The sequence below is a fragment of the Taudactylus pleione genome, unplaced genomic scaffold (genome assembly GCF_031769625.1).
Source record: "Taudactylus pleione unplaced genomic scaffold, aTauple2 ptg000336l, whole genome shotgun sequence".
In the NCBI taxonomy this organism is placed as follows: Eukaryota; Metazoa; Chordata; class Amphibia; order Anura; family Myobatrachidae; genus Taudactylus; species Taudactylus pleione.
In genome coordinates this window covers 8,117,446-8,135,541 of record NW_028284737.1, presented here as the reverse complement: position 1 = coordinate 8,135,541, position 18,096 = coordinate 8,117,446, and the positions used below count along the sequence as shown (strand labels likewise).

Genomic DNA, 18,096 nt, shown 5'->3' with positions numbered 1-18,096 from the left:
GGTCCAGTTGAAAAAGCCTGGAGTGGAAACAGCTGTATGGGATAGCTTCGATGGTCGCAACCATCTTCCCGAGGAGTTGTTTGCACAGGTGCACCGATACTAGTCGATGTTGTAAAATCAGCTGCCCCATCTCCTGAATGAAAGTTGCTTTTTCCTTAGGAAGGAAGACCTTCTGCCTTACCGTGTCCAGAATCATCCCCAGAAATTGTAGCCTCTGTGTTGGCTGCAGATTGGACTTTGGAAAGTTCAGGATCCACCCGTGTCGTATGAGGAGCCTGTAAGTCACCAGTATGTTTTGTAATAAATAGTTCCTGGAAGGAGCTTGCAGGAAGAGGTCGTCCAAGTAAGGGCTCTCCTTCGGACTCAGGGAGTCACGATTGTCCATCATTACTGCCAGTACCTTGGTGAATACCCTGGGAGCCAAAGACAGGCCTGGAATTGAAAATGTGAGTCCCGAATTGCAAATCATAGGAACGCTTGGTAAAGCGGCTAGATGGGAACATGTAGGTAGGCATCTTTTATGTTCAAAGACACCAGAAACTCATTTTCCTCGAGCCCCGCAATGACAGATTAAAGGGACTCATCTTAAACACTCTCAGATAGGGATTGAGATCCTTCAGGTTTAGAATAGGTCTGACCGAGCCGTCCGGCTTTGGAACCACTAACAAGCTGGAGTAGAACCCTTGTTTTAAATTGATGTTTGGGGACCTGTACCAACACTCGAGCATTCAGAAGTTTGTCTACAGTTTCCTGTATGATGACCAGTCTGTCGCTGGAAACTTGTGGTAAAAAACAGAGGAGGTGGTTGGAACTGAAAATTGAGTTTGTACCCCTGGGTGATGAGGTCCCGAACCCAGGCGTCCGGACAAGATTGTGCCCACACTGCCCTGAAATCTCAAAGACGAGCTCCCACCCTGGGGTCCCCCAGATGAGAGGGAAACCTGTCATGCACTGGGTTTGGTGGAGGGCTCACTGTCCTGGTATGTAGAGGCAGGCCTGGGTAACAGGGGGCGTGGCCTAATCGTGGGTGGCGTAGCCATGTCCCCTTCCCGAAAAAAAAAGTTTTGCAGCGCCGCTAAGCGGTGCTGCGTGCTGGGGAGGGGGGGCGCTCTGAGCCCCCTCAGCCCTGCTCAAAGCCAGGCGGGGCATGATCAGTGTGATCGCTCCCCCTACAGGCATAGGAAACTGCTGTGGCTGCTACTCAGCAGCCATGAGCAGTCTCCCACTGCAGCTCAGCACACGCTGTGTGCTGGGCTGCTGTGAGGGAGGGGGGGAACGCGCCGGGTCCCTGCGTAGAGGTTGCTGCGGCTCTACCCCTACCTCTGGAACCACGAGAAGTGGCAGGTCCTCCTCTGGAACGGCCTCTAAACCTTCCTGGGGCACGAAAGGACGGTCCTGAATAAGGCTTACGGGAAGCCGGAGCAGTTTAGGGGAGATAAGTAGATTTACCCCTCCGTAGCCTGGGAGATGTAAATGGATTTTAGGGTAAACTCCAAATTCCTGTCGGAAGTCTCTTTTAAGGAAATGGCCCCTGATACTGGCAGAACTGTCTATTTGGACAGACGAGACACTGAGGGATCTACAGAGGGAGGAGCCTCACATAGCTTCCTGCTTTCTGTAGGGAAAGGGTAGGACGACCAAAGTCGATGGGATACCTGGAATTTTTTATCCGGATGTTTCCAGGCAGTGATCAGGATAGAATTCAGCTCTTCAGATGCTGGAAAGGAGGCATGTGTTTGCATTTTACTAAATATAGATGGCAGAGCAGAACCCTGGTCCTCTTCCTCCACGTTTAATACCAGCTGTATGGCTAAAATCAGAGCTTCTATCCCCTGGCACAAAGGTTCCGGATTGTCCGGAACCTGTTCGTCCCCAAAATCGTGAAACTCGCCCTCCTCTAGTGGGGGCATATCCTCATCCTCAGTGTCATCTGACTTTAGGACTGAGGGTAACAGCCTCTTTTTGGGAACCTGTGGTGAAGTCCCCGCGGAAGGGGCAAGGGACGTGGTCATGGCTTTTGTGAGCCCCTCAACAGACTTAGCTAGGGAATGAGCTAAGGCTGGTTCAGGGGGTGAGAGCATAGAACTCTGAGATCTGGAACCTCTCTATCCTTACGAGAGGCCTCTAGCTCTGCAGACAGGTGTGACAGAACAGAAGTGAACTGCGCTGCCCAAGACGGCGGTTCCTGTGTCTGGGGTGATCCGTGAGCCTGGTGCGAATCACAATTGTCACACAACAGGGAGCTAGATGATTGTCCCTGTGTAAACATTTCTGCGCACTTTGTGAAAGAAAAAGTTTTCTGTGAAATTTTAGATCCTCTTCCAGCCATGGTACACAACACTGACATAGAAACAATACAGTAGTGTAGCGGACAGTGTAAGAGTAGAGACTCAGAATAGTAGGAGATAAGGGCAGAGAGGGAGGAGAGCCACACTCGCCCAAACAGCACTGTTAGCAATGCCAAAAGCGCTATGTATAAATCACAGCAATAATATAACACTATGCTCCTATAAAGCCTAACCCCACTGATCACTCACGAATCCTGGGGAGGCTGTCTCCGGAAGTGCCAGGGCAACTGGGAGCAAGGAGCAGACCTCAGCGTTAGGCTCCGGCCCCCATTTATATACTATATCTGGTGCCCGGGGACTGCCGCTGCTAGCACACACCACCTTTTTTGTGCCCGACAACCCCGCTAAGCGGGGAGCCAGGATAATACTCACAGTAACTGCCGAGGCTGCCAGTGAGGCTAATGGGGAACCGCAACGTGCGCTGCGTGCAGCGCATCCTGAGACTACCGCAGAGACAGTGGTCTCTGTAGCAGAGGACCCATGCACGAGCCGCAAGCACCTGCGATAGAGTCCCCCTGGCAGCTCCATCGTTGCAGACTGGCAGGGGCAGCCAGCTGCCTGTCATGTCCTGAATGCTTGTTTCAGCATCTTTTTTTTCCTATATATTAAACTATGCCCTGAGTAGAAGCCCAAAGTATGACCAGCTCCCTTGGGCACAATACTAAGACTGGGTTGTAGGGTGGTATAGAGGGGGAGGAGCTAGTCACACAAGTGCCAACTCCAGGTTAGCACACATCTATACCCCACTGTCATGAAGCCTCCAGTGTCCCCTAGTGGATGAAGGAGAAATTATAAAGGCCCTCTAGCTAGCTCTACTCCATGACCAATAAGGTATTCCATTGTCTCCAGGGATATTTCTTACATTAATAATAATGGAAATATGTTTCTAGAAAACCTCTCGCGCCAACTGTACCCACCAAAGGGGAGATATCTTAGACCAGAGGTTCCCAAACTCGGTCCTCAAGGCTCCCCAACAGTACAGGTTTTAGAGATATCCATGGTTGAGCACAAGTGATTAAATCAAATTGGCTGAGGTACTAATTAAGTCACCTGTGCTCACTCTAAAACCTGAACTGTTGGGGTGCCTTGAGGATCACGTTTGGGAACCTGTGTCTTAAACCTTCCATAGAGGACAAGTAACCAGTCAGATATTTCCCATTATTTTATAGAATGAACTAGACAAAGGAGCGTTAAAATACGATTGGTTGATAATTGAGAAGCTTTATATCTAGTAGCTATGCATGCACAGACCACAACGCAACATTATCCTCTATGACCCCACCGTAATCCAGAACGGTGTCCTCAAACTATAAAATAAAAAAAAAAGTTATGGTACACACTATGGGGTATATTTACTAAAGTGCGGGTTTTTAGAAGAGACGTTGCCCATAGCAACCAATCAGATTCTAGCTATCTTCTAGAAGGTATTAGATAAGTGATAAGTAGAATCTGATTGTTTGCTATGGGCAACTTCTCCACTTCTAAAAACCTGCACTTTAGTAAATTTGCCCCCATGTACATTACAATCCATGATTTTACCAGAAATTGTGGCAGACCTCCAGGCGACAGTGCTCCCTTCCATAGAGGGTGGCATAGGATTAGTTGCAAGCCAATCTCAAGCATTATATACAAATAAGATCGTCCTATCCTATAGCTTAGCTGCTGATTGCTGTGAAATGCAGGGAACGACATGAAGAGGTCTATTCAATTAGGTGCGCAATGTATTCCTGAACGAGATTCCACATCGCCGATTCTCTTTTGCTCTCCTAATGGTGTGCCCAAAAATCTGTGAATTTGCCGCAATATGAGAGAACCCTATATAGCAAATTTATTCACTTCCTTGCCATTACGCCACATAATTGAATCAACCCCCTTTGAGTGCTATATTAGCCCTTTAAGAATCTCTAATACAGATCCCTACTTTTCATATTACTATACATCCTTAATATTTGCATTTGAGCTAGTAATCCTGTTTTTTGTTGTATTTTATTTAAATTGTGGCTAAAATTTAACAGGTTGCAGGAACCTGAGTGACAAATGCAGTAATTAAAAATGCAAAATGAGCAATATAACCGCTTCCAACGTAGTGTATACTGTGTAAAGGCATTGCAAACTAGATCACAGAGACCAGCCTACCAATTGAGCACATTTTTGGAATGTCAGAACTTTTCCAAAAAGTTTTTTATTCAGACAGGAATCCTCCAAGGCAATCCCTTTTAATGACAAGAACAGTATGGGGTAATGATGGCCAGTATTGACAACCATGTAAATTTTCCAGCAGCTCTGGTATTAAAATATAGCAGACAGACCACCTTCAGATGACCCCTGCTGGGTGGAGGTGAGGGAGGGGATAGCTATGAGTTCTCTCTCCACACAAATTAAGGAAACTGTATTATAGGTTATTACACACCAGACAAAACGTTCCAAAATGTTCTCAGTCTCTGCTCCGGGCTGTTGGCAGAACTATGGCCACAGAGTTCTTCACCTCCACACTTGGTGGACATGCCCTTGTGCTGTTCCATTTTGGAATAAGGGTCTATCCCTTTCTGGCCTCTTGCTCGCCTTGGACCAATGGGTGTTCCTGCTCGCACGACCATTTCCAGATATAGACTCTCCACTGAACAAATTGTTCTCCCATAATTTAGCAACGGCTTCCGTTTTAATAGCTAGAAATAGGACATTCCCTGACCCTCCCGTTATTTCTGCTCTTATGAGTTACGTTTAATATATGGTATGGTTAGCATGGAAAAGATTACCTAACACCTACATGATTGCACTCACAAATTTGAACTGTATAGGGTCCCTGGTACTTGAGAGAGCAGTCGGTCCTCTCCCTCCTCTGGATTAGTGTGGCCTTTGTGCCTAGATAGTCTGCATGCCTTTCCGTCCTCGGGTCCTCCTCATCGGATTTTACACCTTGTGGCTTAGTAAAGCTGGGTACACATTTAACAATGTGTACCCAGCCGACCTGTCGCGCAACGGGACCCGGCATCGGCAAGTGCATACACACACCGATGTCAGCCATGCTGCATTCACCGACGATACCAGCGACATGTTATATTGTCTAGTGTGTACCGGCCTTAAGACTTGCACCATTGCTTATTTACTTTTTTGATGTGTATTGTTTGATATGTACCGGTTTTATCTCCCTTTCCTCACCTCCCGCTCCATGTTTTGGTCTTTATGTTTGCATAACTAGTTTAAAAAAAAAAAAAAAAACAGAAAAACCAAACTTTGTATCCTTAGTGATGTGGATTTCCGTTTCCTTGAATAAAGAGTTTTAAAAAAATATATATAGCAGACAGCAGTTCATTTTCAAAACAATCTTTATTCTGTTTGAAGGTCTAATACAATGTTTTAAAGCAACTTAAAAACGAGACACAGAGCTTTATCAAAGCTATAGCTCAAAAGTTTCAGAGGCACAACTTTATTAATTGCCTTGTAAAGGCAAATTACTACTAACCATCCTTTTCTCCCCCAACAAAAGACCAAAGTATTAATGGTGTTTAACAAGTCATTTTTTTTTTAAATGTTGTATAAACATTGAAGATAAATTTTGTTTTGATATTGGAAAAAAAAAAAAAAAACAAGACAAAATAGCAGCACATCGGGCAGCTAATGCAGTCGTATGGTGACGAATCATGTGTATTTACGGACATAGCATTAGCTGTAAGTGTATAAAATTTGGCATATTTCGCCTCTGCCAGGCAACGAGCACAAAGCTGCCCATTTTTTAGAGCTCCTGAACTTCACATGAAGAGATGTTTAGTCAGAATGGAATACCATGTATAACCAGGTCTATGTTACAGAACTGCAGACAATTGCCTAAATTCGAAGAGTAGATTGCGAACTGCGTGATGCAAACTAAACCTAAAATATAAGTGCCTTTATCTGTACGAGGGAGCGACAAGGAACATTCACGAACATATGCAAATGTTTGCAAAGCTGAAGATATCGGATACGTATTGAGTTCCACCAGAAAAAACTTTTTTTCTAAGCTCACCAAGTTCTCTGTGCCAGAGGCCATTGAGGGGAAAGTACAAGCACAAAAATGTAGCCCCTTGGAAACGTATGGCCGATAACAGGACAACAGCGCTTGCTCTACATTGCACACAATACTGATACCTTCAGTTCTTACTGAATTTTAATGTAACTTGTCTCTCCACCTAGGGGGGTAACTTGTGTTCTGCGTAAAGTGTATTTTAATTACCACTTACAGTAGGGAATAGGAAGCTTTGGCACTCCAATTGCTTATAACATGGTCAGTAGCTTTTCGTTCAGCACCTATGTAGGAAATGTAGTACAGCCGAAGGCTGACCTTAAATGTTTACAATTATTTGACAGGTTATAGGAGCACTACAAGATTTACAATACAAAATCTTGTATTTTAGGCTAAGTGGCCCTTTAACAACTTCCCTACTGCAATAAGGATGTTTGCACTGCCCAACACAAGTTAGCCCAATTATTACCTACGCTTTGCCAAATATCATATACCTTTAAGCTACAAAAACTCATTGTTGAACCCAGGATTAACATTGTTGTGCTTCAGAAATCTGCAGGGTGTACCTTAGATTGGATGAATAGTGCATGTGCATTTCATAAACATGTTTTTTTCTTAAAATTAAATCCTCTTACGTTCACCTATTAATGCAATATTAATGGTATGATATTAAAATAAACTACAACCAAGTTAAAGAAAAAAAAAAAATGGCTTAGATCGGGAAATTAATTATGCTTTTCCCGGAGTCTTGAGGAGGAAAACAAATGCATATGAAAAAATAATTGTCTTTAAACCTTAAATTACATTAATATAAAGTACCAAACAGCTGTGGAACGATGGGATAGAACAACATTTATCAGGGCGCATGATTTACAGTAAGTGTTTAGCACTTAAGATTTCTGACGCAATAAAAATTAGATGTTCAAAGTTTAACATGACGACATTGACACTACATTGATTACAGCCTGCAGAAGCAACAACGTTCGCTAGATTAGTACGAAAAGTCTGGAAACTCACAGGTCCAAAATGAAGTTTGGTTCTTAGAATATGCCTTGTACAGTATTAATAAAAAGCTGATCTCACAAGCATGACAATTTCAAGATATCTGTAGGCCAGAGAGACAGCTGACAATTCAACAAACCTGGATGAAGAACACAGACGACAATTCACCCTGCTCTAGGTGGTAAAGCAATGTACAGTGACTAATGTATGGTAATCATATAGTCAAAATGGATTATGTCTGCAAATATTACAAGGCAGGCAGTTGCAAATATTATAGAATACATAACTGCTGGCCAGGGCCAGTTACCAGCTTATAGTGATTGGCTTGTGTAAGAGCTGTGTAAAAAGTGCTAAAATAATAAAAACTATAAAAGGTACATACATGACAGCCGATAACACACAGTATCCAACTGTATTTCTAACTCCTCTACAGATTATTCCATAAACTCTTTTGGAAACAAGGTTGGATGCCAACATTTTGGATACTGGCTTTATAGTATGCAAAAACCAAATACGTACAATTTTTCATTTTGCCCCCTTGCCCCTCCCCCCCACGTGAACTTTAGTTTTCTTTGATTCTTAACACGTTTTAAAGTTTCTTTAAAAGCCATTGCAGCAATGTAATGGTGTTGTCATCATAAGTGGAGGCTAGGAAGTTTAGGCAAACTTTCTACCCAGTCAGAAGCAGTAAAAGGACAGAGGACGAGAATGCCCTAAGCACGTTACAAAGTACCGTAATTAGGAAAAAAAACAAACCAACAAACAAAACATAAAAAACACTGTCAAACTCTGATTCATTAGGTTTTATATATTTATAGATCTTAAAAGGTTTTTTTCCTTAAAAAAAAATAAAAAGCAGCTTTGCAGATCATTAGGCACTGCCCAACAATGCAATAATCAAATGTTTGTAATGAATTTCTCGTCTTCTTTAGTCTTGGGCTTAAAGCCAAGTACTCTCTATACAAGATTTATGGTAAAATAGCTCTAGTTTAGATTTCCATGTTACTCTGCGCCTCAGCTACCCCCCAGACATACTGCACATTGCATAAAACACAAAAACTATAACGAAAAAGTAACATTTCATGGATAGAAAGGTATGTTATTGGTACGTATAAAATGACAAAACAAAAACAGCTTAAAGAAAATGGATGTTGCATAGCATTAAGGATTCAGCAGTCAGCAAAATAAAAAGTAGACAGTTCGGTATTGGTAGGTTCCATTTTGATAGCTAGTCCCACATTGCTATGTACACATATATATTTATATATATATATACTGTTTATCGTTTTCCATCCTGTCATAGTCCACATTAAATAGGTTCTTATAACAGAATTAATTTTGTCCCATGGTTAGTCTTAGTAAAACACTTCCTGGCACTTTGCTGCATACACTTTGTGTGGCTGATACGACTCGCAAGATTCCTTTTTCCAAAAATCTTTTTTTTTTTTTTTTTTTTAGACATGATAAAAAAGTGCCATTCTGCTACATTTTATTTTCTTCTTTTACATTTTTGGGGAAAATGGTACAATCCGCAAGGCTGTGTGGGTAGTTCCTCTGAGCAATGTGCCACAAGTCCTCAAAGGGCCTTGTCAGATGGTCCACCCATCCCACCCCCAAAAAAAACTCAACACAGTACTGTACTAACAAAAAGACACCTTGGCTTCTTGGATCTGCGGTGACCAACATTCAAGCTGGTAAAGCTTCAATAGAACGTAAACAAGCACCATGGTGAAGGCCTCAGGGTACCGTAGGCCGGAGATAGGCTTATAATAGCATATCTTTCTGTTGCTGTGCTTCTCGTTCTTACAAAGCGAGCACGATAGCTTAGAAACATACATTCACAGCTTAACACTCATCTCCTGCTTCCATGGCGAAAGATAGCTCTTATCTCATCTGAAGGTAGCTTTGATACTGCAGCTCAATCTTGTGAAGTAGGCGGACGAGGGAGCTTTAGGATTTATTCCTTTGCCGAAACCGGCATCAACCGTGTCGATGTAGGAATAGACGCCAGAGTTTATCAGGTGTTCATCGCCTCTGCTGTGCATATATTGGGTATGCTAGTGTGACATTGAGAGAGTCATTGTGCTGTACGAGAGACGTGTGTTGGTAATGTAGCACCAGTTCTTTCAGAGAGTTATACAAGTTGTAGGGTTCTGCAAAGCCGTAGCCGGTAAGGGTTTTGTTTATGACGCAATGCTTGACCTCCCCATCCGCTCTGCAACACACACACAAAAAGGAAAAAAAAAAGTGTCATTATGAAATAATGAAGATGTAGGAGACATGAAAGGCATACTTCATTAGTGGGCTTGTGCGATAAATAATAATACGTACAACACAGAGCAGGCGTAGCACCCTTGCTTGCTGCTCTCCCGCACAAGGAATGTTCCGTCTCGTTTTCCACGTAACAGGTTCTCTGCTTGGATTCTGTTAATATTTCCTACATTCCATGATCTTTCATCGTGATGAGGCAAATCCTCATCTTCCACCGTGGAGTACTGACTAGAAAAGACAAAAATAAAACATTTAATTATGCAGCACATGAAAAAGGTATTTCTTTTCTTTCTGATAGGGCTGTTGCTATATGAGTCTCTCTGGATAATTAAAGACACTAAACCACAGCTGTAACAAGCCATTGTTGAAGACTGAGTTTCATTTCTATGTCAAGCTGAGACTTTTAGTTCCCCCAGAATAGCCCCAAATTGCCTATCCACTAAACTGGGGGATTATATGAACTGCTGCCCCCCACCGAGACCTTTGCAACGTAATCAGACAGGTGCAAGGTTATGAACCCCAGAGTAATTTAAAAGCCAGGTTAAATGCATTTCAACCTCATTCAGACTAGGCAGGGGATTTCAGTCCATCCCTTGTTAACATAGCCCTGATATGGCTGTAATCTAAATACCCAGGGCATCTGTTTGGTAATCACGAAGCACATTTAAAAGAGATCATAGGGAGGTAACAATACGAGAAGCCAGCTGATAATGTGCTTTGGAGATGGACATTGCAGCTGTAACTAGCAGCCTAGTAACTGTGACTAAAGTAGACTTACTCTTCTTTCTCACTGCCCAGCCATTCGTTTAACTTCTTTTGTCGTACTCCTTTTTGCGTCAACCACCTAATGACCAAATAAAAAGATGATAAATAAAAGATAATCGTGCTCACTTTCATATCAAACAACATTTTAAAACTACTGAGCATAGGATGGCGTGAGCCTTACATCAAGTACTGGTCTCTGGTCTTCCTCAGCTGTATCAGGTCTGGTTTAATACTATTCATACGCTTGTCAATCTCACGGTATTCAGTGGCCTGCTTCTTTAGGTCTTCCTCCAGTCTACGCTTACTGTCCACAATTTCACTGATTCGGGACTTCAGCTTTTCATAATTGTGTAAGATCCTAAGATAGAGGAAAATATATTTAATCACCAAGCGCGCATCACAGAGGCATTGTTTCCTACAAAATGAATTGACAGGCAGCCCTTATAAGCAATACAGAAACATATATACCATAAGCAGATGACAGAGGATTTCAATAACTCTACCAAGACAGGACTATACGTCCAAGAACAAAAAGGTGGCTTTAGTTAAGAAAAAAAACAAAAACTTATTTTAAACTGACCGTTTGATAGCTATAAAGTCAAGTCGTTTGGCCTACATCAAACTCAGAAAGCGATTGGATCACCTCTTTTTGGAATGCAATAGAAAACCAATTCTTATTGAATGGAAAGTCTGGTTCAATAGCAAGTGTGGAGTTGCTGAGCGTTAAACTTGTTGCTAATTAATGGACTACAGTGGGGGTGTTTTTTGTGGTAGAAAACAAACTGTAAGCTTTATAGGATTAGGGACCAATATGGACTACTTATCCTCTGCAAAGCGCTGTGTAATATGGTGGTGCTATCTAAATGGCAATAAATATAGTGCCCAAACAGCAAACAAACTGCTCTGCTGGGATAGGCTAACTTGTACTGGATGCGGTCCTCAATGAGTCATTATAATACTTATACTTTGCTATAACAAGAGTGTTAGAATGAGACCTTCTGCCACATAACACCATTGAAAAAAACCATGCAGCATTTACATACATGACCTTATGCAGAGTGTTATTGTGGTGGGTGTTGGTGCCATGCTTACCTCTGAATTTCCTTCTCATTCCCCTCACGCCTAAACTTCTCTATGTACTCCTTGCTGTACTTCTCCTGTGTCTGACACTGTTCTTCAAATATTTTAATGGTTTCATTAAATGCTTCAATGGCTGTTCTTTTCATTTGAATTTCCTGCAAAGATTAAATAAATGAAAAAAGGTTAAATTTCCAATCGAAATGTCACTTTATTGGTATAAACACCTAAAAATTATTAAACAAACAATCAGGTGACTGGATAGAGGACACGTAGCTACTACACATCAGATAACATTGGCTTTCCCATAGACAGAAGCCAAGGTAAAGAGGGTCTATGTGTCAAAACTACTGACAATGCTACACCTAAATGAGCTCCTGCAGATGGCCTCCTGAGGCAGTACCTGAGAGGTCCTAGTGTAGTCTTCATACAGTCTATCGTACTCCATATTTTTTTCCTGGAACTGGAGATTATACTCGTGCAACTTCTTCCCGACAGCTTCGATGCTGTCTTCTTTCACTACTTGATCCTTAAGTGGAACAAAAAAGGCAATTAAAACTACAGATACAACAACTTGTTATTTTACATAACCAGAATAGAATCGGAAAAGGCCATCAATTAATAACTGCAAGTTGAATTTACCTGTTGTAACTTAGACACCGGGTACAGGAGCTTAACGTCTAGTTTTGAGTTGTACTGGGCCAGGGACTCATTTCGGTAGTGGATGATAAGTTCGACCACTGAGTTGAAAGTCAAAGGATCAGAAAAGCCATATTTTCCATCTCGGTGAAAGATTTTTATTAGTTTGTTATTTCCCCCTTTCCTGCGATAGAAAAAAAACACAAGACATCAGGGTTAGCAATATACAAGTGGAGACCTATGCAGGAACCAAAAGCCTGTACTGATGATGACGTCTCACACGCAACAAACTCCTCACCTTAGTGTAAGCGTATAGTCCCCATGCATTTTAGTAGATGCATCTCGTACCAAAAAGGTACCATCAGTGGTATCACGAAGTTTCTCATTTACCTCCTCCCTGTAGGGAAAGAACATTTAGCAAATCAGAAATGTGGATAAACAATTAACAGGTGAGCAATTCAATGGAAATCGAAAATAAACTGTAATCGCAATATTGCGTCCTGAACTAGGTATATAAATACTGCAGAAGGTGTAGAACTTAAACACACAAGGCTCGACAGTGGCTGGCATGTTGCAATAGGATATAGCCTTTTGCTGGCTAATCTGCCTCACACTCAACTATTTCTGACTAATCATTTGATCTCCATGTATGTAGAGCTTGAGACAGTCAAGTGCGCTCACACTTAGCTCACAAGTTGTGTTAGGTGGAATCTTCAGAGCAGTAACAGTAAGCTGCTAGATGCAATTTTCTAACATGACATCATTTGTTGCAAACTCTGGCCGTTTGTGTCCAGACTAGCCAAACAACGTGTGCACATGTCCATTGCCATACACTAAATATAGTTACTCCGAAAGATGGTATTTAACGGTGCTCAAAATACAAGCATCTAAAAACCATCACCTTACTATATAGCTACACTGTGCAGCATTTCCTTCCAAAGGAGCCCTTACTCTGTCGCGAATGCTACGTACAGTACTGCACACTCAGTCTGCAAACAATGGGATTAGCATTACCTTGATATATCGCCCCAGTACCATTCGGCATCTTGCAGAGACATATTGTGATTAGTACCGTTGTTGGTTACAGCAGTGGATTTGGGAGGCTTCGGTGGCAGTGCTGAAACGATAAAAAAATAATAATAATGATGAAACGTGTTCATACTAAAACATCAAACTATGTTACAAGCTGTCAGGAGGAAGGAAAAAAAAACCTGCAGAGACTAAATGAATGAAGCATCGATACAATGCACCATGTTGCTAGGCAGAGAGAGTCAACCTTCATTAAATTGCAAAAATAGGTGACAGAACAACGCTCCAAGAGTACTTTGTGGACAAAATAAAACGAATACATGTGCTCATACATCAGTGCATGAAACCTGCTAAAAGCATCAATCTGTGACCCAGATAGGTCTGCCACTAATCTCCCCGGAAGAGATGACATTTTAATCTGGCTCAATATTATCACAGCAGCTGCCTTAGTGCCAATGAATCACCAACCAGGGAAAAACAATAAGCACTAACCCCAAAAATCACGTTAGTTATTTTTTTATCCTCCGCTTAATGCAGAGAAGCGTCTGCTGAACAATAGGCTCCCACAGAGATCAGTGAATTGCTGACATGCTGAAAGCAATAAAAGTATCTTGAACGCTAACAAAAGAACCTTGGTGCAGAGAAAAATGTGCACGGCTATTCAGGCATAAACCTATACAGCATGCATAAAATAAGCCAAAAATGCAAAAACTGCAAGCAAAGAACGTAGAATGGTAATACTGTACAAAAAAAAAATAAACTGCTCATCAAATGATCTTACAATAAAAAAAATAAAGCATAAAACATATATATGTAAGCATATGACATGATCAAATTTCAGAATCCTGATTTAATTCAGCAAAAATTGTTACCTGGTGCATCCAGCTCTATATAAAACATCAAATCTCCCCCATAGTGTAGATCAGGCTTGTCATGTTCTGGCACCCCTTCATCTACACTCCACATAATGTTGCACATAGTCCAGCTATAAAGAAGTAATACAACCAAGACCTTCTTTGAAAATGATGTCTTGGAATCATTTGAAAACCTTTAAGGGGCTGCACGGTAACCTATTACATCATCCCAGCTATCCAATCGTATGCACTACCGACGGGCTACTCCTGTCTCTTCATCTCTTTTCCACACGAACCTTAAATTCACATTTGCACTGGAGGCAGATGATTTGCATTTGACAGAACCATAAAAACACCATGCATCATAAAAAGGCTTTTCATTTGGCTGCTCTGCAGCTGATAAACGTTACTTGCACAGTGCAATTCCCCTTTTTATGACTGTGCAGGATGGTACGTTCCTCTGCTGGCAGCCTGATGAGCTGAGCAGCAACAGCACGTACCATTGACACTGTCCTTTCTTCCCTACAGGGCAGGCAGGGCTGCATCTAGCAATCTGGGGACTGCTGCTCACTAACTCCATTCACAAGAAATGCCTACACTGCTGATCTCACGAGACGGGCATAGTGCAAGGAAAGACACAAATCACTTAGCCTAAAAGTCATTCATATTTACAGATAACAAGGAGCGAGTCCGCCCGCACAAGTCACCACTTTCTGAATGGACCCCAACCACTGACTAATAAAAATTCCCACGCTAATTGACTGCATGGGCCTCGGTCTGTGGGTATACATTTCAGTGACACAAGCTATATTAAAAAGACTGCAATCCTGTTGGGTTACAAAACTTGCAGTTGCCTCTTGGCCTTTCTACATGAATTTTGGGAATATTACTCGCTTTTCCCCATAACATTACTGTGTACGGTAACAGTTATATAGTATTATTACGGATATATAAACGGTGCTTACAAAGCGAGTCCAATATATAAATTGCTCTTTACGCTTTCCATAAAAAGGAGACAGTTTTCCTTAAAGAAAAGCGTGATGAGAATCGCATTGTCCAAAACGGCTAAAAAAAAACGTAGCTCAAAAACTTCACATTACACACGAGGCCATGACAAAAATATAAGAGAGGCATAAACCAAACGAAAAGGGGATTAAGAGAGTATTTGGACAAAAAAAAATGGGTGGGAAGGTGCAGGTTATAGGAATAGAGGCGATGTGCACTCTACAGTCACTGCTAGGTGAAGTGTGTATAGTGCTTCAACTCTGTCATTATTACAGGAGCAGGGGAGCATGCAAGCCAAACCAGTCTAGCCTGCTAAGTGCCTACTTTAAGCAGCATGAGTTGGGGCAGCGACGGGTTTATTTCCACGGTCTCTGTATACTCCTCTCACCGTAGTGGGATACAAGACTACAATTTAATTCCTCTTTTTATACTACTCAGGATCCGAAGCAGAGAGAGAACAAGCTGCTGAGTACCGGCACCAACAAAAGCATTAACTAGCCAGGTGTGCCAGCCATAAGCCCATAGATACAAGAGACAAGTAAAATGAATCACTCAAAATTAGCCTAAAAATTACTTACTTAGAATATCGTGCATTGCCTTCAGTTTTAAATGTAAAAAATCCAGAACAAAAAAAAAAAAAAAAATACTTAAAAAAATAAATTAAAAAATTAAAAAAAGAGAAACAATCTGGTATGTCCACAATCAAATCCCCCTATATTAGTTGCCAGGATAGCCAAAACTCAAGCAAGTAAGATCCCGTAAGCGAAATTTTGACACCAGCAACCGAAGCCACTACTTTGTTCAAGTAATCAAGCCACAGAGGTAGTGCGGTGGAATCTAGTCTTTCATTTCAGGTTAATGATTAAAAAGTGAAGGCGATTTCAGTACTGTACTGAGAGCAGGGGAGGAGAGAGAGACTCAGGCTTGCACGTCGCTCTGAGATAAAGATCTCAGTTTCATGATTAACTCAAGCAGGTTCAAATATTTGCTGAGCTAGGGATTTTGTGTGTGGGGGGGGGGGAGGGTATGGAAGAGGCTGTCAATCAAGGTGGAAGCTGTCATCAGCTAACAAGTGGCTGCTGCGGGGAGCGTACTGGTTTTAGCTCAGTAACTGAGACGACCATTGTGCGGGGGGACTTAAAATAGCCTCTGTAACTGGCTGCTGGGAGCAGTGTTCAAGTGGAAGGTAGACAGGCCGAGTTCTGACAGCAACTAAATTCAGGAAGTGGCTCATCTAACGTGCAGAAAATAGAAGCAGCAAAGAACTGGCGTGCAGAAAAGGTTTGTACCTCCAAGAAAAAGACTGACGTGTCTGCACACGTCCTTCCCCCACCAACCCTGTCTGCCACATAGCTGCTCTTAACCCCCAGACAATGGCGGGGCAGAATGTGGCTGTTTAACCTCTGCACTGCCGAGCCTGTAAATCTCTCGTCTACAGCCAGTGACGATTTCCACGTTACAGCGGCTCCATGACTAATCGTTTTACTGCAGGAGGGGAGAAGTGCATTGTTCTGCACGTATTCCCATATCACACGGCAGCCAAGCTGAGAACATGCTGCAGATCTGAGATCATTAGGACTCCTGGCTGCAAGACAATGCTGCTCCCAACCATCTCCTACCGCACATCTGTGGACAGGACATGGGCAGCCGCTAGCTATATGAAGGCAGTGATATTGTATCTGTGTAATGTGACAGTCTCTGTGGTGAGATTATTGGTAGCTCTTGCCTGCAGGTATTTAAGGGCATATGTATCAAAGCTTGATGTGAGATAAAATTGTGATTATATATATATATATATATATATAGATAGATAGATATCACATCACCAACCAATCAGCTTCTAACTTACATTTTTGCAGACTGTGTTTAAGAAATGATAGTTTGGACTCGCTCATTGGTTGGTGATATATTTTTCACAATTATATCTCACATCAAGCTTTGATACATATGCCCCTTAATGTTCCATAAGTACATACACTAATATGTTAAATGGTGCGCACACATTATTCCATTCGCTTTTTTTTCTAAATTGTGACAAAAAAAAAAAAAACACACCACTATAGGGTCATATTCAATTGAGGATATCTAAAGTGGTCGGGAGCTAGTCCAACTCTTTGCGCAAACCAGCCCTGTGCTGGCCGCGATGGCAGCATTCTCGCACCCAAGGGGACGGGATGAGCAGCGTTAAGCGGCTTCTTAGGTGCCAAGTGCCGGACAGTTGCCGCCAGCCCCAAAACACCTTCATGTGAATTTCTAGTTGCACTACAGGAGGAAATCGGTGATAAGTGCAGCCTCGGGTCTGATCGCCCAACACAACTCAATTAATTCCCAACCACTTTAGATAGGAGTAAATTCACTCAAACAATTGAATATGCTCGTGACTGAAACAAGGAGAAGATGCACACAGAGAAGTGTCCTGCAATACTGCAGGAACGTTTGCCAGCAGATGGCATAATTACAATTCTATGGACACACTGTGCCCATTCTTATTCATGACAAACGTTTCCTCCAAGACTGGTTGCACGAAAGCAGAGTTCTGCGGGGGCATAACCCATCTATTCTAATAGCAGGCTCTCCATTTTGTTCAAATCACCTACTCAATGGTGTTAGACGGCATACACTAGAGTCATCAACACAAATCAGGAGGGACAACCCTCTCTGTGCCCATTTACACATTGGCCACAAAATCACACTTATTGCCAACAGACCTAGATCATCACCGCTCTCCATTTTGTGAGACTTAACCACCAATACAAAATGACAGCATGACACACATCAAGAGCACAGATGACAGATTATGGGGCAGATACAACAACAATCACCCAAATCCATTCACTGAACATTTGTAACAGGAAAAAAATATAAAAATTCTCAAGGGTGAAGGATTACACACAGTAGGTGGTTATTATTTCCAATTCTAATTTAGACATTGGCAGCCAAGTCACAGAATGCCACTAGAACTATAGGGGGGGAGGTGATCCAGTTCTTAGCGATGTCCGAAAAGAGCAGTCGGGACTTCCGGAATGCCGGCACCCAACACAATCGTCCAGATGCTGTGCTACCTCATTTCTCAGGGATATGCGCAGCCAACTTTTGCGGTGGAATA

The 18,096-nt window shown here is 42.2% G+C and overlaps 1 protein-coding gene across 3 annotated transcripts in view; it reads right to left on the bottom strand.

The window, feature by feature from the left end:
- Window positions 1-5,656: 5,656 nt before the first annotated feature.
- PIK3R1 (phosphoinositide-3-kinase regulatory subunit 1) overlaps window positions 5,657-18,096 on the bottom strand; it is a 51,778-nt gene continuing 39,338 nt past the window's right edge. For 2 of the 3 annotated variants that reach the window (XM_088443938.1, XM_088443939.1), the window contains exons 7-15: window positions 13,117-13,219; window positions 12,401-12,499; window positions 12,106-12,286; window positions 11,867-11,992; window positions 11,479-11,621; window positions 10,568-10,744; window positions 10,400-10,465; window positions 9,682-9,849; window positions 5,657-9,565 (exon numbers count right to left, since the gene is read on the bottom strand). In XM_088443938.1, coding sequence (XP_088300064.1) covers window positions 9,376-9,565; window positions 9,682-9,849; window positions 10,400-10,465; window positions 10,568-10,744; window positions 11,479-11,621; window positions 11,867-11,992; window positions 12,106-12,286; window positions 12,401-12,499; window positions 13,117-13,219 — 1,253 coding nt within the window. In that variant the 3' untranslated portion in view covers window positions 5,657-9,375. Of the gene's footprint in view, window positions 9,566-9,681; window positions 9,850-10,399; window positions 10,466-10,567; window positions 10,745-11,478; window positions 11,622-11,866; window positions 11,993-12,105; window positions 12,287-12,400; window positions 12,500-13,116; window positions 13,220-14,003; window positions 14,222-18,096 lie in introns of those variants that run through there. The other variant, XM_088443940.1, reaches the window with a different exon arrangement.